At 38.3% G+C, this 18,016-nt stretch overlaps 2 protein-coding genes across 7 annotated transcripts in view; one reads left to right on the top strand and one right to left on the bottom strand.

The window, feature by feature from the left end:
- The first annotated feature begins 587 nt into the window (after positions 1-587).
- tegt (testis enhanced gene transcript (BAX inhibitor 1)) lies at positions 588-9,604 on the top strand. Its single transcript, XM_074643402.1, has 10 exons — positions 588-745; positions 2,753-2,859; positions 2,973-3,081; positions 4,042-4,162; positions 4,293-4,341; positions 4,528-4,625; positions 5,632-5,711; positions 5,809-5,909; positions 6,219-6,294; positions 8,648-9,604. The coding sequence occupies exons 2-10, from the start codon at positions 2,804-2,806 to the stop codon at positions 8,669-8,671; spliced, it is 714 nt and encodes a 237-aa protein (XP_074499503.1). The 5' UTR covers positions 588-745; positions 2,753-2,803; the 3' UTR covers positions 8,672-9,604.
- An 862-nt stretch (positions 9,605-10,466) lies between these two features.
- The window catches only part of nckap5l (NCK-associated protein 5-like), a 46,558-nt gene continuing 39,008 nt past the window's right edge, over positions 10,467-18,016 (bottom strand). For 5 of the 6 annotated variants that reach the window (XM_074643358.1, XM_074643355.1, XM_074643357.1 and 2 more), the window contains exons 11-13: positions 17,227-17,505; positions 15,953-16,104; positions 10,467-11,748 (exon numbers count right to left, since the gene is read on the bottom strand). In XM_074643358.1, coding sequence (XP_074499459.1) covers positions 11,488-11,748; positions 15,953-16,104; positions 17,227-17,505 — 692 coding nt within the window. In that variant the 3' untranslated portion in view covers positions 10,467-11,487. Of the gene's footprint in view, positions 11,749-14,978; positions 15,836-15,952; positions 16,105-17,226; positions 17,506-18,016 lie in introns of those variants that run through there. The other variant, XM_074643359.1, reaches the window with a different exon arrangement.

Genomic DNA, 18,016 nt, shown 5'->3' with positions numbered 1-18,016 from the left:
TAATAACAACAAAAATACTACTACTCCCTGTATAACTTCACCTGCAAAACATTACTACATATCAAAGAAAAACACGACATCTACTCCTTAAAAATGTAGAATTTCAATAAAACCATTCACATGTTGCATGCTGTTGCATCATGTTTGTTTTGATTGCACAACATTCACACTCCTTTACACTCCTACGGATATTCTTAGATTACGGTATGGTAGAGACAGCCTAGTCTTTGTTTCATAGCGGTTAATAAACGTATGGTCGAGCCTTCAACTGTTAAGGCTGCTATAGAACACCTGTAGATGGTTGTTACATGTCTCTGCACGGATGCACTGAAAGAAGAAGTGACTCTGCTCTGGAATGGTGCAGCTACATTTATGAGTCGGCCATTTTAGGTGTACCCGGGGACATTACTCGGTGACACCACCCGGAAGTACCTTTTTCATATAAAGGATTCTTGACAACGTAAAGATAACAAGAAATTGTGGTTCAACGTTCAGTAATTATAAAATAAACGACTTGTTTAATTATGTCCATTAGCGAAGTGGAAAAATCTCCGTGTTTTACATAATGAGAGTAAGGACTACAACCATGGATGTATTAAAAGAACTACAACTCTCTCTGGGCGTTACCGTGGTGACGTCATCCGGTGACTGACACGTAGTGTTTTGTAAAAAAAAACAAAAGACAGAAAGTAAAGCAGGAAGAAGAAAGGCTGCCAAACAGTAGTTAGCTCGTAGCTGATGAGAGGTAAGCGCTACCATAACGTTACCAACACTGCGCCTAATGCCCTCGGTGTAACGTATTCAACTGTCACATTGATGGCGTTATGTTGCTGAGGAATGACGAGACGTCGAGTTGTGTTGATTAAACGAGCTAAACGTTAGCCTAGTTAGCTTAGGTAGCTTAGCTAGCCTAGCTGCTCGCTGTTTAACTAACGCTAGCTACCTAGCAACGTTAGCATGCTAGCAACGTTAGCTGTTAACATGACAGTCTCATGCGTCAAAGAATAGTTGTTGGCAGTGGTTCGACTGCCCTATTTGTAACAGCGTGTTCATTTAAAGGAGTTGCTTTGTTGCTTGTGTTGCCAGTTCAGTGGATATATATCGTTTACAGGGATTTACAGCATGTTTGTAGGAAGCTTGTTAGCTTACTAAGCTCTAAATGCTAACCAGTTACGGTTAACCTGTTGTGCAATTTAAACGTCGCAAATCATCATACGACTAAACTGCGCACTTTGATCTGCGACATGAGAGAGTACCATCTATCATGACCACACATACCATATCATAGTGGTGAAGCAGTATTCAGACTATTTAAACTACACTGTTTAGATAGAAATAGCGATGAACGTTACCAAAATACTTTTTTTATACTTTATTTTTTGCTTTTTTTCAAGGCTGTTTTCATATATGCAGTCCACTGTTCGTTATTACAACAGTTTACTAACCAACTTTTAAGTAGATGAGCTTTACAGACAAACCCATCAAGTACACCAGAGAAAACAAGCTCAACATTCAAAACCGAAACAAAACCAAGAAAAGAAATAACAATAATAATAATGACAAAAAGAAAGAATAGAGTTTAAAAAAAACAATAATAATACAAAAATACGAGAGTAATAATAAATTAAATCAACAAATAAGTTAATAGAAAATAAAAGGGGGGGGGGGCGCAGATATATAGTAATATAATTTACATGGGCACACACATGCATCCTCCTCTACCTCAGGTCACCTCCATGATATGTATATGTGCATGCGTGTTTACCCATGTAACTATATTTTTCCTTCTGTTAGACTCCATCTCTTCTCGACATTACCAAAATACTAATACATGTTGCTTAAGTTAAGTAAAAGTACAGATATACTAACTATAAGAACAAATCATGTCATGTTATTAGATTATTGGATCATTTATATTGATGTTATACTGTCGAGTTGTTTAATCCACCATATTTTACTAACTGATTATGTGTTTTGTTTGTAAAATCTTAATATTAAAAGTAGCTAAGCCTGTTAATTAAATGTGGTGTAGCACAAAATACAAATACTCAAGTAAAGTACTTTTTTTAATTTAACCTTTATTTAACCAGGTAGTACTCATTGAGATTAAGAATCTCTTTTGCAAGAGCCACCTGGCCAAGACAGCAGCATTTAAGCATACATTATAGTTTCAGACGCCACAACTTTAAACATGTGCAAAATAAATACATAGCATAATATCATACAAAACACATTAAAATCAAGTGTTGGAAGCCAACGTTAAAGTGAAAATATTCAGAAACACAGACAGCTCCCGATTGACTCTGCCTTTAGGTCTTTCATTAATGTTTTGAAATTCATCAAACGTAATCAGATTTCTCAGTTTCAACCTAGCTTGCAGTGTATTCCAGGAAAAGGGAGCGGAGTAGCTAAAGGCCATCTTACCTAGTTCTTAGGTACAGATAATAAGTACAGGTCAGACGAGCGTAGGCTATAGCTGCCAGTGTTGCGCGATATGAGAGTGCACAGATAGGAGGGGAGTATACCAAGAATGGACTTATAAATAAATGTGAGCCAATGTTTGTATACATTTTGGCTATACAAAATTGTATCTGAGTAAATGTAATTAGTTGTCTCCAGTACTGATCATTAACAAATGGTTGTACCTGTGCTACCTTTTAAATACTGCAGTTATAGTTTTAAAATAATTTTGATTCTGACCATTAAAGCAGAAGTGAAGTGTAGGCCTAATCCTCTGCGTTTCTGTTCACAGGAGAGTTTGTCTGTTCAAGAATTTCTCAAGATCTCGATCCTTGGTTCCATCATGAACGTGTTTGACCGCAACATCAACTTTGACTCCCTCCTCAAGTTCTCCCAAATGTGCGTAAGCTTGCAGAAGATTGCTATCTCAGTCACATACTTTGTCCACCATAACTCAAGTGTCCACCGCCCAGCCTTGTTCATTGTTATCTTTTTTTTTATTTTTTTTGCAGATCTCATTCCACCCAGGTGCACTTGAAGAATGTGTACTCCAGCCTGGCAGTTTGTATGTTTGTGGCTGCAGCTGGCTCCTACGTCCATGTCGTCACACGCCTCTTTCAGGTAATACTAACAAGATACAACAGAGTCTACCTGTCCAGGTCGATCCTGTATTTCAATGCAAATGGTGCCTTAAGCAAAGCACCGAAAGGAATACTTTATCCTACCTAATCTAACCAAATTTTTGCATTACGTTTTAGTTACCTGGTGCTTGCAAAAATTTACTGTAGATAAATCTATGTTTTTTAAGATTTTAGCAGAAGTGGTCTTTATCTTTGGTGCGAACCGCCTCCCCTATAAAACACTGAAGGGAAACCCTGAAGTCAGTGTTGTTTGTGAAGTTTACAGTGAGCATTATCATCACAGCCACTTTATTTATTTACCTCTATCCATGTTTCATGTGACAACAGCATATGCGCTGGTAGAAGAAAGTGAAACTGAGCTAAACAGACTGCGTGTGTCATCGTTGCTACCAGCATTCCCCCGTTGTTATTTAAGGATTTAAAGTTTTAGAAGATACTGAATGTATGATGGATAAAATACCGATGGTAAAATTCCTTTTTTCTTGGTCTCAACGTCGGAAAAATATTGGGCCTAGCCAAAAAAGATCATCATATTTGGAAAACCTGTAATTTGAATCAGAATCACCATAAGATTTTAAGATAAGACAGACTTAAGACATATTCTCTAGAGGTCAACCCACCAATTGTACACTGGACGTCGAAAGATAAGATTCGCAACAAAAGCATCTATCTAACAAGTTTTAAAATGTTGTTGTGTTTAATACATTAGATTGGACGGACGCCATGAGATGTTAAGATAAGACAGAACTTTATTTGTCTGAAAGGACTTTTTCTGTCTTATATTTATCTTATGGTGATTCTGTGGCTTCAGCAATATTCATCCAGCTGCTGTGAGAAATTGACACTGCACTTCCTTTAAAAGGAGAGGAGAAACCCGAGAGGTCAGTATCATAGTCACAATTTTTCCTGCCCCATCTTAACCTTGTGCCCTTCTTCTCAGGGAGGTTTGCTGTCTGTGCTCGGCTCCCTGGGGATGATGTTTTGGCTCGCCATGACGCCACACAACTCTGAGACAGAGAAGAAGAGACTGGCAATCCTCGCAGGATTTGCCTTCCTCACAGGTAAAGTAATGATATTGCGGGCAGGTTAAAGGCAAAATTGTCACTTTGCATGTGAACAGACCTGTCGTGGTTAATTTGCAGTCATGTAAGAGTCTATGAGCAGTCTTTGCCTTCCTCTATCCCTCCCCAGGTGTTGGCCTTGGCCCCACACTGGACTTTGTCATCGCTGTCAATCCGAGGTATGTGAAAAGTTAACTCAGTGTTTAACACCTGCACATAAGCGGGTGGCAGCTAGCTGACTAAAAAGTTAAACATTATAAAACTGAACAGCAATGAGAAGAGTATTGAATAATGATTGGTAGACATCTGTGAGTCTGTACACATCTAATTGAATGTGTGTTTTTTACTGGTTTGTTTCTCCTCAGCATCATCGTGACGGCTTTCATGGGAACCTCTGTGGTTTTCATTTGCTTCACTCTCAGCGCTCTCTATGCCAAACGCAGGAGCTACCTGTTCCTTGGAGGTAAAGGCGGTTAATTAATGTTGTGACCCATTACACTTTGTACTTCTCGTCTCAACCATTTACAACAAGACTTTAAAGTACACCAATTTTTTGGCCATTATGCAGAATTTCTCTTGGTTTACTTGACCGATCCTAAGTCTCACTTCCCTTAGTTACTGTGCCAGCTCGGACAAGCTTGACAAAAAGCAACATGGCGCTGCAGTTTCGTTTAGCTGGGTGCCGCAGTGTGTATTATTATTAGATAGTTTCTGGGCGCCAGACAATATAGCTTCTAGAAGCCGACAGCAAGGACTACAGTATGCGATGGAAGGATATAGTCACGATCATAAACTTTACTCGGGTAACTTTTCCTGTTTAGATGGTAGACGATGTGTATATCAAAATAAATAATACCAAAAGTTACTTTGGGGCGGCACGAACCAGAAACACTTTCAGCTCAGAAATCCAGCGGGGGCCTCCAGCAGCGACCTGCATTCGGAGCTCTAGCGGAAGGTGGAGGGCACTGCACCACGGCAGCAGCGGCTTCTCCTCCAGCCAGGAGCAGAGCTTCGCCTCGCTGCTCTGACGGTCCCCTCCGGGAGCCAACATCGGCACCACGCTGCTGGAAGCCAAGGTCGTATTGCTGGGCCCACTGGTGGGAAGGGAGGCACGGGAGAATCATAACCAGGACAGCGCCGGGTAGACTGTCCGACCCTGCCTACCAAAGGGACTCCGGTGCTCGGAAACACGACCGCTTTTGTCCACAGGGACCGCCAAAATCAACACAAAATGAAAGTTCTTCGTAACTATGTACAAGGTAATGCGTCCGATTTGTCTTGCATAGTTATGTTACCTTTGAACAGACGTAGCATATCGAAGTATATGCGAAAAGGAAAAGTTGACCGTGGTTTTGCCGGGTTCCAAGCTTGCGCAACTGTTATTGGAGCACAGAATGAAAAGGGGCGGGACTTAGGAAGGGTCAATTAACCCATACGTGCCGTTTCCCTTAACTGATTATTCTTTTCAGGCACACTGATGTCTGGCCTTTCCCTCCTGTTCCTGATGTCTGTGATGAACATGTTCTTTGGATCTGTGATGCTGTTTAAGGTAGCTGAACCAAGTGGCACCATTCCTCACTAAACTTTTGATCAGCTGTGTGTCATAATGTTTCGACGTAAATCACATTTATCATCTTTTGTGACAGGCACACATGTACCTCGGGCTGCTCATCATGTGCGGCTTCGTCCTGTTTGACACTCAGCTCATTATTGAGAAAGCAGAGAACGGAGACAAGGACTACATCTGGTGAGGACTTGCATTCTTGTATTCCCTTATGTGTTGGCTCACACCAACAACCATAATAACCAAATACCATGCAAATACCATGCAAATACATCATCTCATAGTGAGCTGTACAACTTGGCATCAGTTCCTGAAAAAAAAAAAAAATGACCGGTTCAAATAAGTTTGTCTTTATTCAGAGGTGCAACATGGACAACAGATGGACTTTTTTTTTTTTTGAGTTATTGAATCATGTATGGTGATGTTTTTAGTTTTTCCGAAAAGCATATGTAACGATTCTGAAACAAACTTGATATACTTTGTTTTTTTAAGGCACTGTGTGGATCTGTTCCTTGATTTCATCACCATCTTCAGGAAACTGATGGTCATCCTCGCCATGAACGACAAGGTACGGAGTACAATCCTTAAAAGTTAATGGATAAAGGGCCATCCACCCCAAGAACGATAACTACAAATTTGTTGTTCTAACTCGAGTGGATGACTGAGTTCACACCACAACAATAACGACGACAGTGGCGAGCAATATCGTTGGGATCACTTTCAGAGCAATATGATGAACAATAGAAACACGGAGCCAATCAAAATGCATCCAAATTTATTATAATGTCTCGCCTCCTTATGATCAATAATCAATTAATAATCTGAGCCGGATTATCCATATATTGCATTAGAGTGCCTGGGGGAACCAGACAATTTGCAGAGCTGGGACGCGCCAACATGAAAAACGTAAATAGTTTTCGTGGTCAGAAACGGCAGATACAACATTTCTAAGCACTTGATTTAGCTTTTGTTTATCTTGTTCTTATTAATGAGAATAAGAAAACAGTTGAAAAGTAGCTGCTGCTGCACCATGGAGGCAAGAAGAGGGAGAGAGAGAGAGAGAGATACAGTTGATTTCAATAAGTAGCCTACTCTCTATTGCTGATAGAAAATAGTTTCAAAGACCATTTTACTTTTGTGTAGAACAAATACACCTTCGTACTCCTGAGTGCTACGGTTCATACGTTCTGTCGTTTCTGACCAGGAACTGATGATTATCGCCTCTTTGTGATCATTATATAAACAGCTAGCCATTTACATGTAGGTCATTTGAATGTGTATAAATAGACCCTACTTGTTTTTTTAAACGTAATTTGAACCTTCCCGAGGTGACGGTGCCCGAAAGAGGTGGACAGCTGGAGCGCGTAGTGCATGCTTCGTGCCACTGTTTACAAAACGTTATCGTTCATCAGTGTGGATGCTCACATTGTATATCTTTACATTTTATAGTTATTGCTCTTGGTGTGGACCCTTTAGTCTGTCTCAACAAAAAGCAGTATATTTTCTTATTTAGCTGTAGTAGAATCTAGCCATGCAGATACTTTTGGTTTTATTCACTGAGGTTTTGAGGTATGTGAGACTTCTGCCACCACAATGCAAGGGATGTGAGGGGAATTTAGTTTGTGGTGCACAAAACAATGGGAAAGCAAATGACATTTAAATAACTCAACGACAACATATCTTAAAACCTTGTTCAGGTTTCTGGACATCTGTGAGATTTTTTCATTGGAATTACATTTTTACCAAAGAAGGGGTTTCTCATGAAAACTGGTTACTTGTGATTTATCACAATTTTGTGCAGCAAAACAGGGAGTTTTAGTGACATGTTATCATGTTATCGGGTTATTATTACTGATGCATTAATGTGCAAGTAGTCAATGAGTGTAGTTGGTCAAGATGGAGCTAATTGGACCCTTTTTATACATAGTTGTGTAGTTAATCTATAGCAATGGTCATATTTAGTTTATCATACATTTTGTATGTAAAATGTTAATGTGTAAAGAAACTACAGCTGTCAACTAAATGTCATGGAATAGAAGTATTAAAGGGGAACTCTTATTTTACACATTGCGTGTTTACCAGTGGTGAAAAGTAACTAAGTACATTTACTCAAATACTCATCTGAGGTTGTTCTTTACTTGATTATTTATGGTGCTTTATATTTCAATTCTACTACATTTTAGAGGGAAATATTGTACTTTTTACTTCACTACATTTTGTAGACCGCTTTAGCTGCCATTTACTTTTCAGATTTAGATTTACTTGTGACCTCTTACAAATAGCAGTGTCTAGCTGGAACCTCTTCTCATGTTTCAGATGTTTATGAGGTGTTAGCAGTTCTATCAAAAACACATTTCCCCTCTAAACTTGTCAAATGGTTTCATTTAAATGATTGTTTTTAGTCCAAAGTTAGTTATCCAATATTTCACAAAAAAACTAATATTAAAAAGTCCAAAAGAATGTATATATATTTGTGTAGGAGAACATAGTTTTTTCTTCTTTCCTCGCCCATTAATCCTCTCACAATCCCTCACATTCATCTCGTGACCCTCTGAAGGGTGTCTGACCCCGAGGTTGAGAACCACTGAATTAAACTACTTGACTCTATATAACGTAGATTAACCAGTAAACAACAGTAAAATGCTGATTACACATTGATGCATCAGTATTAACAATCAAATAATGTTGGATATAATAAATTGAGTAGTACTTTTACTTTCGATACTTTAAGTACGATTTGCTGATAATACTACAGTACTTTTACTTTCAGTTTCCAAACTATCAGAGCACACTCTTTAACCACATCTATCTGCATGGCTCGATACCACTTGAGTAAAGTTTTTCTTTTGTTTTCATAACGTCTAATTTCTAAGAGTAATATGGTCGTGTCTTCTAACTCTGATTGTTTGTCCCTTTTTCAGGAGAAGAAGAAGGAAAAGAAGTAAAGAACATTTGGAAATTAAAAACAATTTGTCAGAAGAGGCACAATTTGCAACGCACTTGGTGCTTTTCACTTTCTGTCTTCATTTATTGAATTAACTCCTCCGTGGTCTTATATTATTGAAATTTTTCTTTGATTTATTTTTCAAACTTACAACAAGGGTTGAATGTAAGTTTCTGGTAAACTAATGCTAGTCCCCAACATGGCTGTGAATGGAGAATTAGACTAATGCTGCAGTGAACATGCTTGGCCTGTAGAGGGGAGCGTTGCCCTATGAAGGCTCCCAGAAGCTTGGCAGCACTCAATGAAGATACTCGTTATTTAGTGCCATAAATAAATGACATGATAGGCTCCTTTTTAGTGGGTCTTGTGAGCTTCTGAGGCTGATCATTGTTTTATTTGAAGTTATGTAATTACAGTTGTTGATTTGCTTATTTATAGTTTTCCTCCTTTCTCTTTAGTGGAGTGTCACAAGATATGGTGTCCCATGATTTTGACAACAGATTCCCCCCTTTGAGAAATTTCCCTGTAATTGTTTTAGTTCCCACAAATTTTGTTTTGTGACCAACATTTTGAGTAAGAATGGTGAAGCCTGGTAACACTGACCCAAACCCCGAAAGCCTGTCGGAGTCATGATGATCCACACTAACTCATTCAGACGGACTTTTGGGATTTTGGACGTTGGCAGGTGGAAGAAGACGAGTCGGTGCCATCTGTCTTTCCATCTTGGAAAAGCAGGCGAGTTCTTCAGACTTCTCCCAGTGTAAATTTCTCTAAATATCTGTTGTCTAGAAATTAGTTTGCCAAATGATGTGACGTTAACCTTTACGATCTTTTGGAAGTGTATACTGTGAAGAATTTATTTTATGGATGTAAAATTTAAACTAATAATTTGATACATTTGCTCAAATAAATGTGTTGAACGTATTGAAACAAAGTGATCTTTGCCCGTTTTCAATCTGGCTACTTTAAAATTCTCCCTGCATATTTTTTTTTTGTTGCTGCTGTTAATGGTGGAAGAAATATTCAGATCCTTTTAAATAAGTAAAAGTAGTAATACCTATAAAAAAAAAAAAATACTCTTATGTACTGTAAGTAATAATTATGCATTTAAAATGTTAAGGCCTAAAACGACAAGTTATCAATTAGCCGATCGTCTGAATAAATAATCTGCAACTGTTTATCGTTAGTTTACCAAGTACTTTTTTAAAAACAAAAATGACATTTGCTGCTTTTCTTTTTCACATCATTGTAAATTTAATATAGTTAGGTTTTGGACTTTTGGTGAGACAAAACAAGCAATTTGATGAAGTCAACTTTGGCACTGAGAATCTACCACAATGATCAGATTTGATAAGTTTACTATATATTTTGTATGTAAAATCCTGTGTGCAAGGTAACTACAGCTGTCAACTAAATGTAGTGAACCAGAAGTCTCCCTCTGTGCTTCTCCATGTTTGTTGACATAGCCGGGCATGCCTTTTAGTGCATGTGAGCGTGCCCCATTGGCTAGCTCATGGCCACCACTCTGCACTGCTCTCTTGTGGCGGCTACAACTGATAACACCATCCCGACCCACGGCTGTTTGGAACTCATTTAGCGCATTTAAAAAATCTGAATACTTCCACCACAGCAGAGGTCTTGGGGAGTATTACTGCACATGTGGAAAAAAGTTGTATACATTTTTCTCTAGATGCCTCAAAAATTGCGTCAAGGGATGTGACTTGTTGAAAAGTGTGGTCACTCGAGTCAGCGTCGGTTGGGACTGAAAACTACAAAATAACTGCTTCACACAAATAAATAAATCAAAACATTTTAATTAGAAAGTTGAAAAACGGCAGTAGGTACATAGGACCTCTATTGGCTAGGGAACGAACAGCAACAGAGATGTTGAAATACAAGATATGAACATAATCTACTAAGCGAAGAGACTGCAATTTCACAAAGATTACAAAAAGGAAAAAAAAGATGACAACTGCAAATGATGTACATTTAAAATAAATAAATAATAGAAATACATATTCATTGAATAGTGTAGCCATTTCTCTTATCTATGTTATTATTGCTGGTATATATTACCTTTAAATGTATTATGATTTAAAACGGACATATTCTGACAACCTTTCTCGGCCTCAAAACAATATCAACATGATCAATAAAATCGTTTATACATTTAAAATCGTGATGCATGAGTTTAGCAATAAAGAATCACAGACATGAACATTCATTTTTTAAGGGAGCTTCATGTTTGTTTGTTTTTCCAATACATTATGTGGCAAAATGATGTCCAGAACAGAATGGATGTATTGATGCAGATCGTCAGCTATTGAGCTGATCAGCTCTTCCGTGATGCTTGTAATGAAGATCCGTCTACCAGGATGATTTAAAAACAAAAGACAGGTTGCTGAACAACTACCAGGAGTGACAACTTTTGTGCTAATCATTAGCTTAGCCATGCGTTTTGTTTTTCCTGTACACATGAATTAAAGAGTGTCCACAGTCGAGTCTGATTGTGAAAAAAGTGAACAACCTATATTATTTGGGGTGGCTTTTGGCTTCATGTTTATTTGAAATCCTGAGGAGAAGTCTATTAAACTTAATCTTTCCAGTTGCAACAGAGAAACAGCTGATGAGAAAGCATCATCACCACAATATTCTTGCGGACATCAACAGGGCACAGTTTCTTTTCCTCAAAGGTGGCGTGGGGTCAGCAGCATCACAGTACAGCCAGCAACCAGGAGACCTGTTCAGAGCGGTGCTGGGTCTTCTTGTCTGTGGACTAGATGAGCTCCTCTCTTTCCACCCCCGTTCTTGGCTGGATCATCCTTGGCTGCCGCAGGACGACAGACTGTCGTACAGAGAATCGCTGAGGGACTCGGGGGTCTCCAGGACCTGAGGGCGGCTCGGAGAGAGGGCTTCCTCCGGCCGCTCCCTGAGCAGCTCCAGCCCGGCCTCCCGGCTCATCTCGGGGACGCTGGGAGTGCGTATCTTCCCCCTGCGGCTCATCCCCGACTGGGCTGGGACGGGCAAGCTGCCTGGGTCGACCACCCGGCTGGAGGAGGGACCGCCGGCCTTCAGGCTCTGAAAGGATACAGAATGGGGTGAGAAACATTTTAGGTCATGTGTTTCATCTTATGTAATGCCTTCAGGTGCAAAAAAACTAAACAAAAGTGGGCTACATAAATAATCCAACTGTGAATCTTTAATATTCAGCTGATTAATAATTTCTAACGGGAGAATGTGGTTCTGTGTTTTTACATTATGTAAGATGTGAGTGCAGATTTAAAAATGTATCTCGACTTTAGTGCCCGCAAAGTATTTTCAGTCTGTTCGTGACCCAGATAATTCCTTTTAGCATGCTCCTGCAAAGCAGTTTTTCAGTAAGAGTAGAACAAATAAAACACAATGTTGGTAGAAAACAAGAATAATAATTTGCGAAGTTAAGTCCATAATATTGTCATCCTGATTTTCCATAATTTTGCCTTTTCTGTTTACAAGGTATACAAGACATCTACTGCATGTCTGTCCATCCTTGAAGAGGGACCCCTCCTCTGTTGCTCTTTCTGAGGTTTAAGTTTTTTCCCTTTTTAAATGTAGTCCATTTTTTATACTGTGACTTTTTTATGACATTTTTTTTAAGTTTTCTTATGGCATATACTATACCATGACTTTTTAATCACTTTTTTTTTAACATACTATAGTATGACTTTTTTCAACAAACAATACTATGACTTTGTTAATCGCTTTTTTTATAGCATACACTAGTAAGTATTCTTTACTATGAGTTTTTCACAACAAACGTTTTTTTTTTTTTTTACATTGACGACTTTGTTATGACATACTACACTATTACTTTTTATGGCATACTATACCTTTTCTGACTTTCTATGACATACTATACTTTAACTACGTTCTACACAATGACTTTTATCACTATTTTACAGCAAACTATAATATGACATTTTAATGACCTGCTATACTATGATTTTTTTATGACAAACACTGTCTTTTTTAGCCCTTTTGTAAGGCATACTATACTATAATTTTCCTATGATATAGTATACTATGAGTTTTATAGCATACTATACTAAGACTATTTTTTATGGCATATTATACTTTGACTTTTGTACGAAATACTATCCTATGACTTCATGACATTTTGAATTTGTAATTTTTTCAATATAGTATACTACGACATGTCTTTTTTCGACATACTATTACTTTCTTTTTTCGACACTATACTTTGACTTTTTTTATCACTTTTTACAAAATCCTATATTATGATTTTTATCACTTTTTTTGACATACTATATCATGACTTTTTCGAAATACTATGACTTTTTCAACATACTATACTATGACTTTTTTATTTTTTTCCACATACTTTGAATTTTCATTTGACATACTATGACTTTTTTTTAATGAAATACTATACAATGACTTTTTTTTTAGATCTACTATATTATGACCTATTTATTTTTTATCATACCGTACTGTGACTTTTTCTTGACATACTATGCTATGACAATTTGTAAAGTTTTCGACATACTATATTACAATTTTTTAAGTTTTTGACATACTATACTATGATTTTTTTTTTTTTTTTTGACATACTGTACTATGACTTATTTAGTTTTTATCATACTATACTATAACTTATATTCGACATACTATATTATGACAATTTTTTAAGTTTTTGACATACTATGCTATGACTTATTTATTTTCTAACATACTATAGTATGACTTTTTTGGACATACTATGACAATTTTTTTAATTTTTCGACATACTATACTATCACTTTTTTCGACATACTATGTTTATCACTTTTTTCGACATAATATACCATGACTTATTTATCACTTTTTTCGACATACTATGATTTTTTTAATCACTTTTTTCAAAATAATATACTATAAATTGTATCACTTTTTTCGACATACTATACAATTACGTTTTTTATCTCTTCTTTCGACATACTATGACTTTTTTCAACGTAATATTCTATAGCTTTATCACTTCTTTCAACATTCTATAATGTATATCACCTCATGCCCCAATTACCAGGCCCGGAGAAACATTTTTCCAACATAATAAAATACACCGTGAATTTGAAAACATAACGGACATAGAGAAACCCCCATATTTACTTGGGGGATTCCAGCAAAATTCATCACCACATGTCATGACCTGAGGACAGCCACTGGAACCTGAGAAACATAACTGTGCATTGATTCTTCTTTTTTAAATTGTGAGATTTTCTTTTTTCGTTTCCTTCTTCTTTTGTTTACATCAGTCAACCTGGTCAGTATGCCTATAATTCCTCTCGTTAGACTAATATACATTATTTGATTTGTAAATAATTTAGTGATTACATTTTGCCATCATAACATGTTATATACACCGATCAGCCTTAACATTATGACCACCTGCCTAATATTGAGTAGGTCCCCCTTTGTCGCCAAAACAGCCCTGACCCGTCGCGGCATTGACTCCACTAGACCTCTGAAGGTCTGCTGTGGTATCTGGCACCAAGCCGTCAGTAGCAGATCCTTTAAGTCCTGTAAGTTGCGAGGTGGGGCCTCCATGGATCGGACTTGTTTGTCCAGCACATCCCACAGATGCTCGATTGGATTGAGATCTGGAGAATTTGGAGGCCAAGCCAACACCTCGAACTCCATCCATCCATCCATCCATCCATATTGATGTCAAAGAAAACTTTTCCAGCATTAACTTTTCCAGCAATTTGAGCTACAGTAGCTCTTCTATTGGATCAGACAACATGGGCCAACCTTCGCTCCCCACGTGCATCAATGAGCCTTGGGTCTGACCTAGGGCTGGGCGATATGGCCTAAAAATAATATTGCAATATTTTTCGGCGATATTGCGATACACGATATATATCGCGATATTTTCAAATATCCTCTAAGCACTTCACAAATGCTTGTTTAACCCTTTGATGCATACAATCACACCAATATGATGATTCTTGTAGTCCCTGCAGCATATGTCTCATTAAAACCTTGTTTATATTCATTAGTGGTTTCTATTGGAACAATTTTAATCTTGCATGCAAAAAGGGGGAAATCACAAGTTAAATTTAACAAAACAGTATCCAACAGTATTCACTTTTAACAAATAATTATCTGGCAATAAATGCTTTATATGTTTTGATAAATACATAACACTGACTGTTTTTTAGAGGTGTGTTATAAGTGTAAAGTACTTATTGTTATGTTTACCAGTAAGCTGTTATAACATTGCTGATAATAAAAATTATTATTTTCCCACTAGTGTAGAAAGACTCACCGATCGCGAGGTGCAGCCTGTGGTCAAAACTGCAGTCTTGTCCACTTTATTCAGGCTCACAGCTTTGGTTATGTTAGCCTGATGTTCAGATCGGTAGTTGTGGAGAAGTGGGTCACATCAGTTAGCTGGTTGGCCAACTTTTTGGATCAAGTGTCTTAATGAGTGTTTTGAATCCGGGCTTTTCAACTACGCTAACCGGCGTTGTGATGTAGTTGTTTACAGCGGCCGTGATTTCTTTCAATTTTGCACTTTTTTGTCATATGGGATTGCTTTGGAAAGCGAGGAAGCCAGAGTCATTTGCCTCTGGGCTGGTTCTGGTTGCTTTGGTCGTGTTCTCGCTACCGTACTTGCTTTGCCGCTTCAGTTCTTTCGCTTTCTCCGGGTTTTCTCTCTCCACTCCTTCCATCCATAAACAAAAACACGCTGGCCAAATACGTCACAAACAGTCGCCCAGGAGAGGTCTGGGACAAGCCGCGATACATCAACTATATTCAATGTATCGCCCACCCCTAGTCTGACCCTGTCGCCGGTTCACTGGTTTTCCTTCCTTGGACCACTTTTGGTAGGTCCTGACCACTGCAGACCGGGAACATCCCACAAGAGCTGCAGTTCTGGAGATGATCTGACCCGGTCGTCTAGCCATCACAATTTGGCCCTTTTCAAAGTTGCTCACATCCTTACGCTTGACCATTTTTTCTGCTTCCAACACATCAACTTCAAGGACAAAATGTTCACTTGCTGTCTAATAAATCCCACCCACTGCCAGGTGCCATTGTAACGAGATAGTCAATGTTATTCACCTCTCAGTGGTCATAATGTTATGGCTGATCAATAAAGCATGTTGACTTGAATTGGGAGCTAGAGAGGGAGGGAGGAGTCAGAGAGATAGAGAGGTACAGAGAGAGCAGTTACAGCAGCTGTATGGAACCATACTTATATACTAATACTTATTGCACATTTAACTTCTATCCCTACCCCTCTGAATGGAGATCCAAAGGACACCGCTTCCTCCTCTTCCTCCTCCACTGCCAGGTAAACCTCTGCAGGTCCTGCTGGAGTCTTCAGGTTGGGGAAGGTCCAAGTCTTCGAGCGAGGCGAAAACATGTTTGGTCCATGTGCCTCTTTGTCTGTAGATGGAGTGATTAAAAACACATTTTCATCTCTTTTCCACACGTCATTACTAAACAGAATCTATCAGGAGCAGAAACTGTTGACTAAATTCCCATTTCAAGGCGAGGAAGGTTAAAAATGTTTAAATGACAACCTAAAATGTTGGACACTTGATCCAAACTTAAATATCTCAACAAGTACTGGATGAATTGCCATGACATTTTGTACACACATTCATGTTCCCTAGAGGATGTATCTGAACTGATTTTTCCTCTAGCCCCACTATGAGGTTGACATTTGTGGTTTTGAGTGAAATGTCTTGATAACTACTGGTGTAGATATTCCTGGTCTTTATCAACTGTGGTGACGTCTCATCTGGCACCATCATCAGATCAACATTTTTTTTTTTTCAAACTTTGGTTTATGACCAAATACCTTCAAAGTTAACATCATTCCCATCAGCCTGAACTGCATATGGTATGTTAACATGCTAACACACAAAACTGAGATACTGAATTTAATGATGAATCATAAATTAACTATTTCTCACGTCATAACTAGAAGCATATTCACTATCAAAACCCAGGACTATTTTGAGGTAAAGGGTTCATCTTTTAAGACAAGCACATGAACAGAACAATTTACGTGAGCAGGAAAGCAATTGCCAATATTTTGAAATTATGCGTGACTTTTTTTTTTTTACTTTGGATGGATCAAAAACAAATTTTGCACCTAAACGTTTGTCTGTAACAGTTTACTTTTCTTTACAGCCTCACAGCATGACTGTACTTTTATTTTCAGTGCCACACGTCAGTCTGAGCTACAATAAACAAACAATACAACAATATTCTTTAAGATAGCAATAGAAAGTATCAACACCTGATCTTTTATCCTTGTGAATCAAACATTGACAAAGATATCATCAGAATATTTCCCTATTAGATGACCAGAACTTCTTGTTATAGCATCACTGCTTTATGTGTATTTGAGTGCAGTACAATTTGCAGACTCAAAGTTCTACAGTATGTAAATATCATACACAAGTACAACGTTTGGAGGCTATATAAAAGAACTGTGACGTCTAACAATGCTCTGAATGTTCCGTTATTATGGAAAAAAGTCGAACAATTTTACGGCACCTTCACGGATGACGCCGGCGGGGCTTCTTCCCTCCAGCACTGAGCCGTACTGAATGGTGGGAATCAGCTGTTTGTGAGGCACGTAGCACTCCTCCTGCGACGTGGGCTCTCTGTCCAGGGTGCGGGCCCGTCGCCCGGCCCTCCCCGGGGAGCCGGATGAGTGGCGCTCAGCCCCGGGCCTCGTCTTGGACAGGCTCCGTCCTGCTGCACCGCTGCTGCAGTCAGGCAGGGGGAATGTACCGATACCGCTGTCCAGGGTGTAAGTGGAAGCACCGGAACCTGCAGACGTGGGAGAGATTCTGTGACTGATGTGTAAATGCATAAATGAATGAATAATTGCAAACAAATTAATAAATACAAAAGGCACAAATGAATTAAGAAATAAATGTGTGAATTCATGAATTCCCCATAATTTATTCTATCTTTATCTGAAGCTTCTGAATAGATATTCCTCGGGGGCGTGGCCTCATTTATTTTTACCTTTGATATGCTAATTAAGGTGTGAGCCAAATTATTTCCCCTAAATATGCAAATTATGTTTCAGTAAAGCCCTTATGGATTGTTATAGATTTGTAATGCTGGAAGTACTCAGATCCTTTACTGAAGTACAAGTAGTAATACCTCAGTGTAATGGTATATTACAGATAAAAAAGCATTCAAAAATGTATCAACTACGGTCTGGTGCGTTTACTCCTTATGAGCATATTAATACACATGTATATGTGCCTGTATTTTTCAAATTAATACTTTTGTTATTTATATGTGTGTGTTTCTTCATTCATTTCACTTT

The sequence above is a fragment of the Sebastes fasciatus genome, chromosome 8, assembly GCF_043250625.1.
Source record: "Sebastes fasciatus isolate fSebFas1 chromosome 8, fSebFas1.pri, whole genome shotgun sequence".
Taxonomy (NCBI): Eukaryota; Metazoa; Chordata; class Actinopteri; order Perciformes; family Sebastidae; genus Sebastes; species Sebastes fasciatus.
The sequence above is the reverse complement of the archived record's forward strand: the minus strand, read 5'-3'. Positions and strand labels throughout refer to the sequence as shown.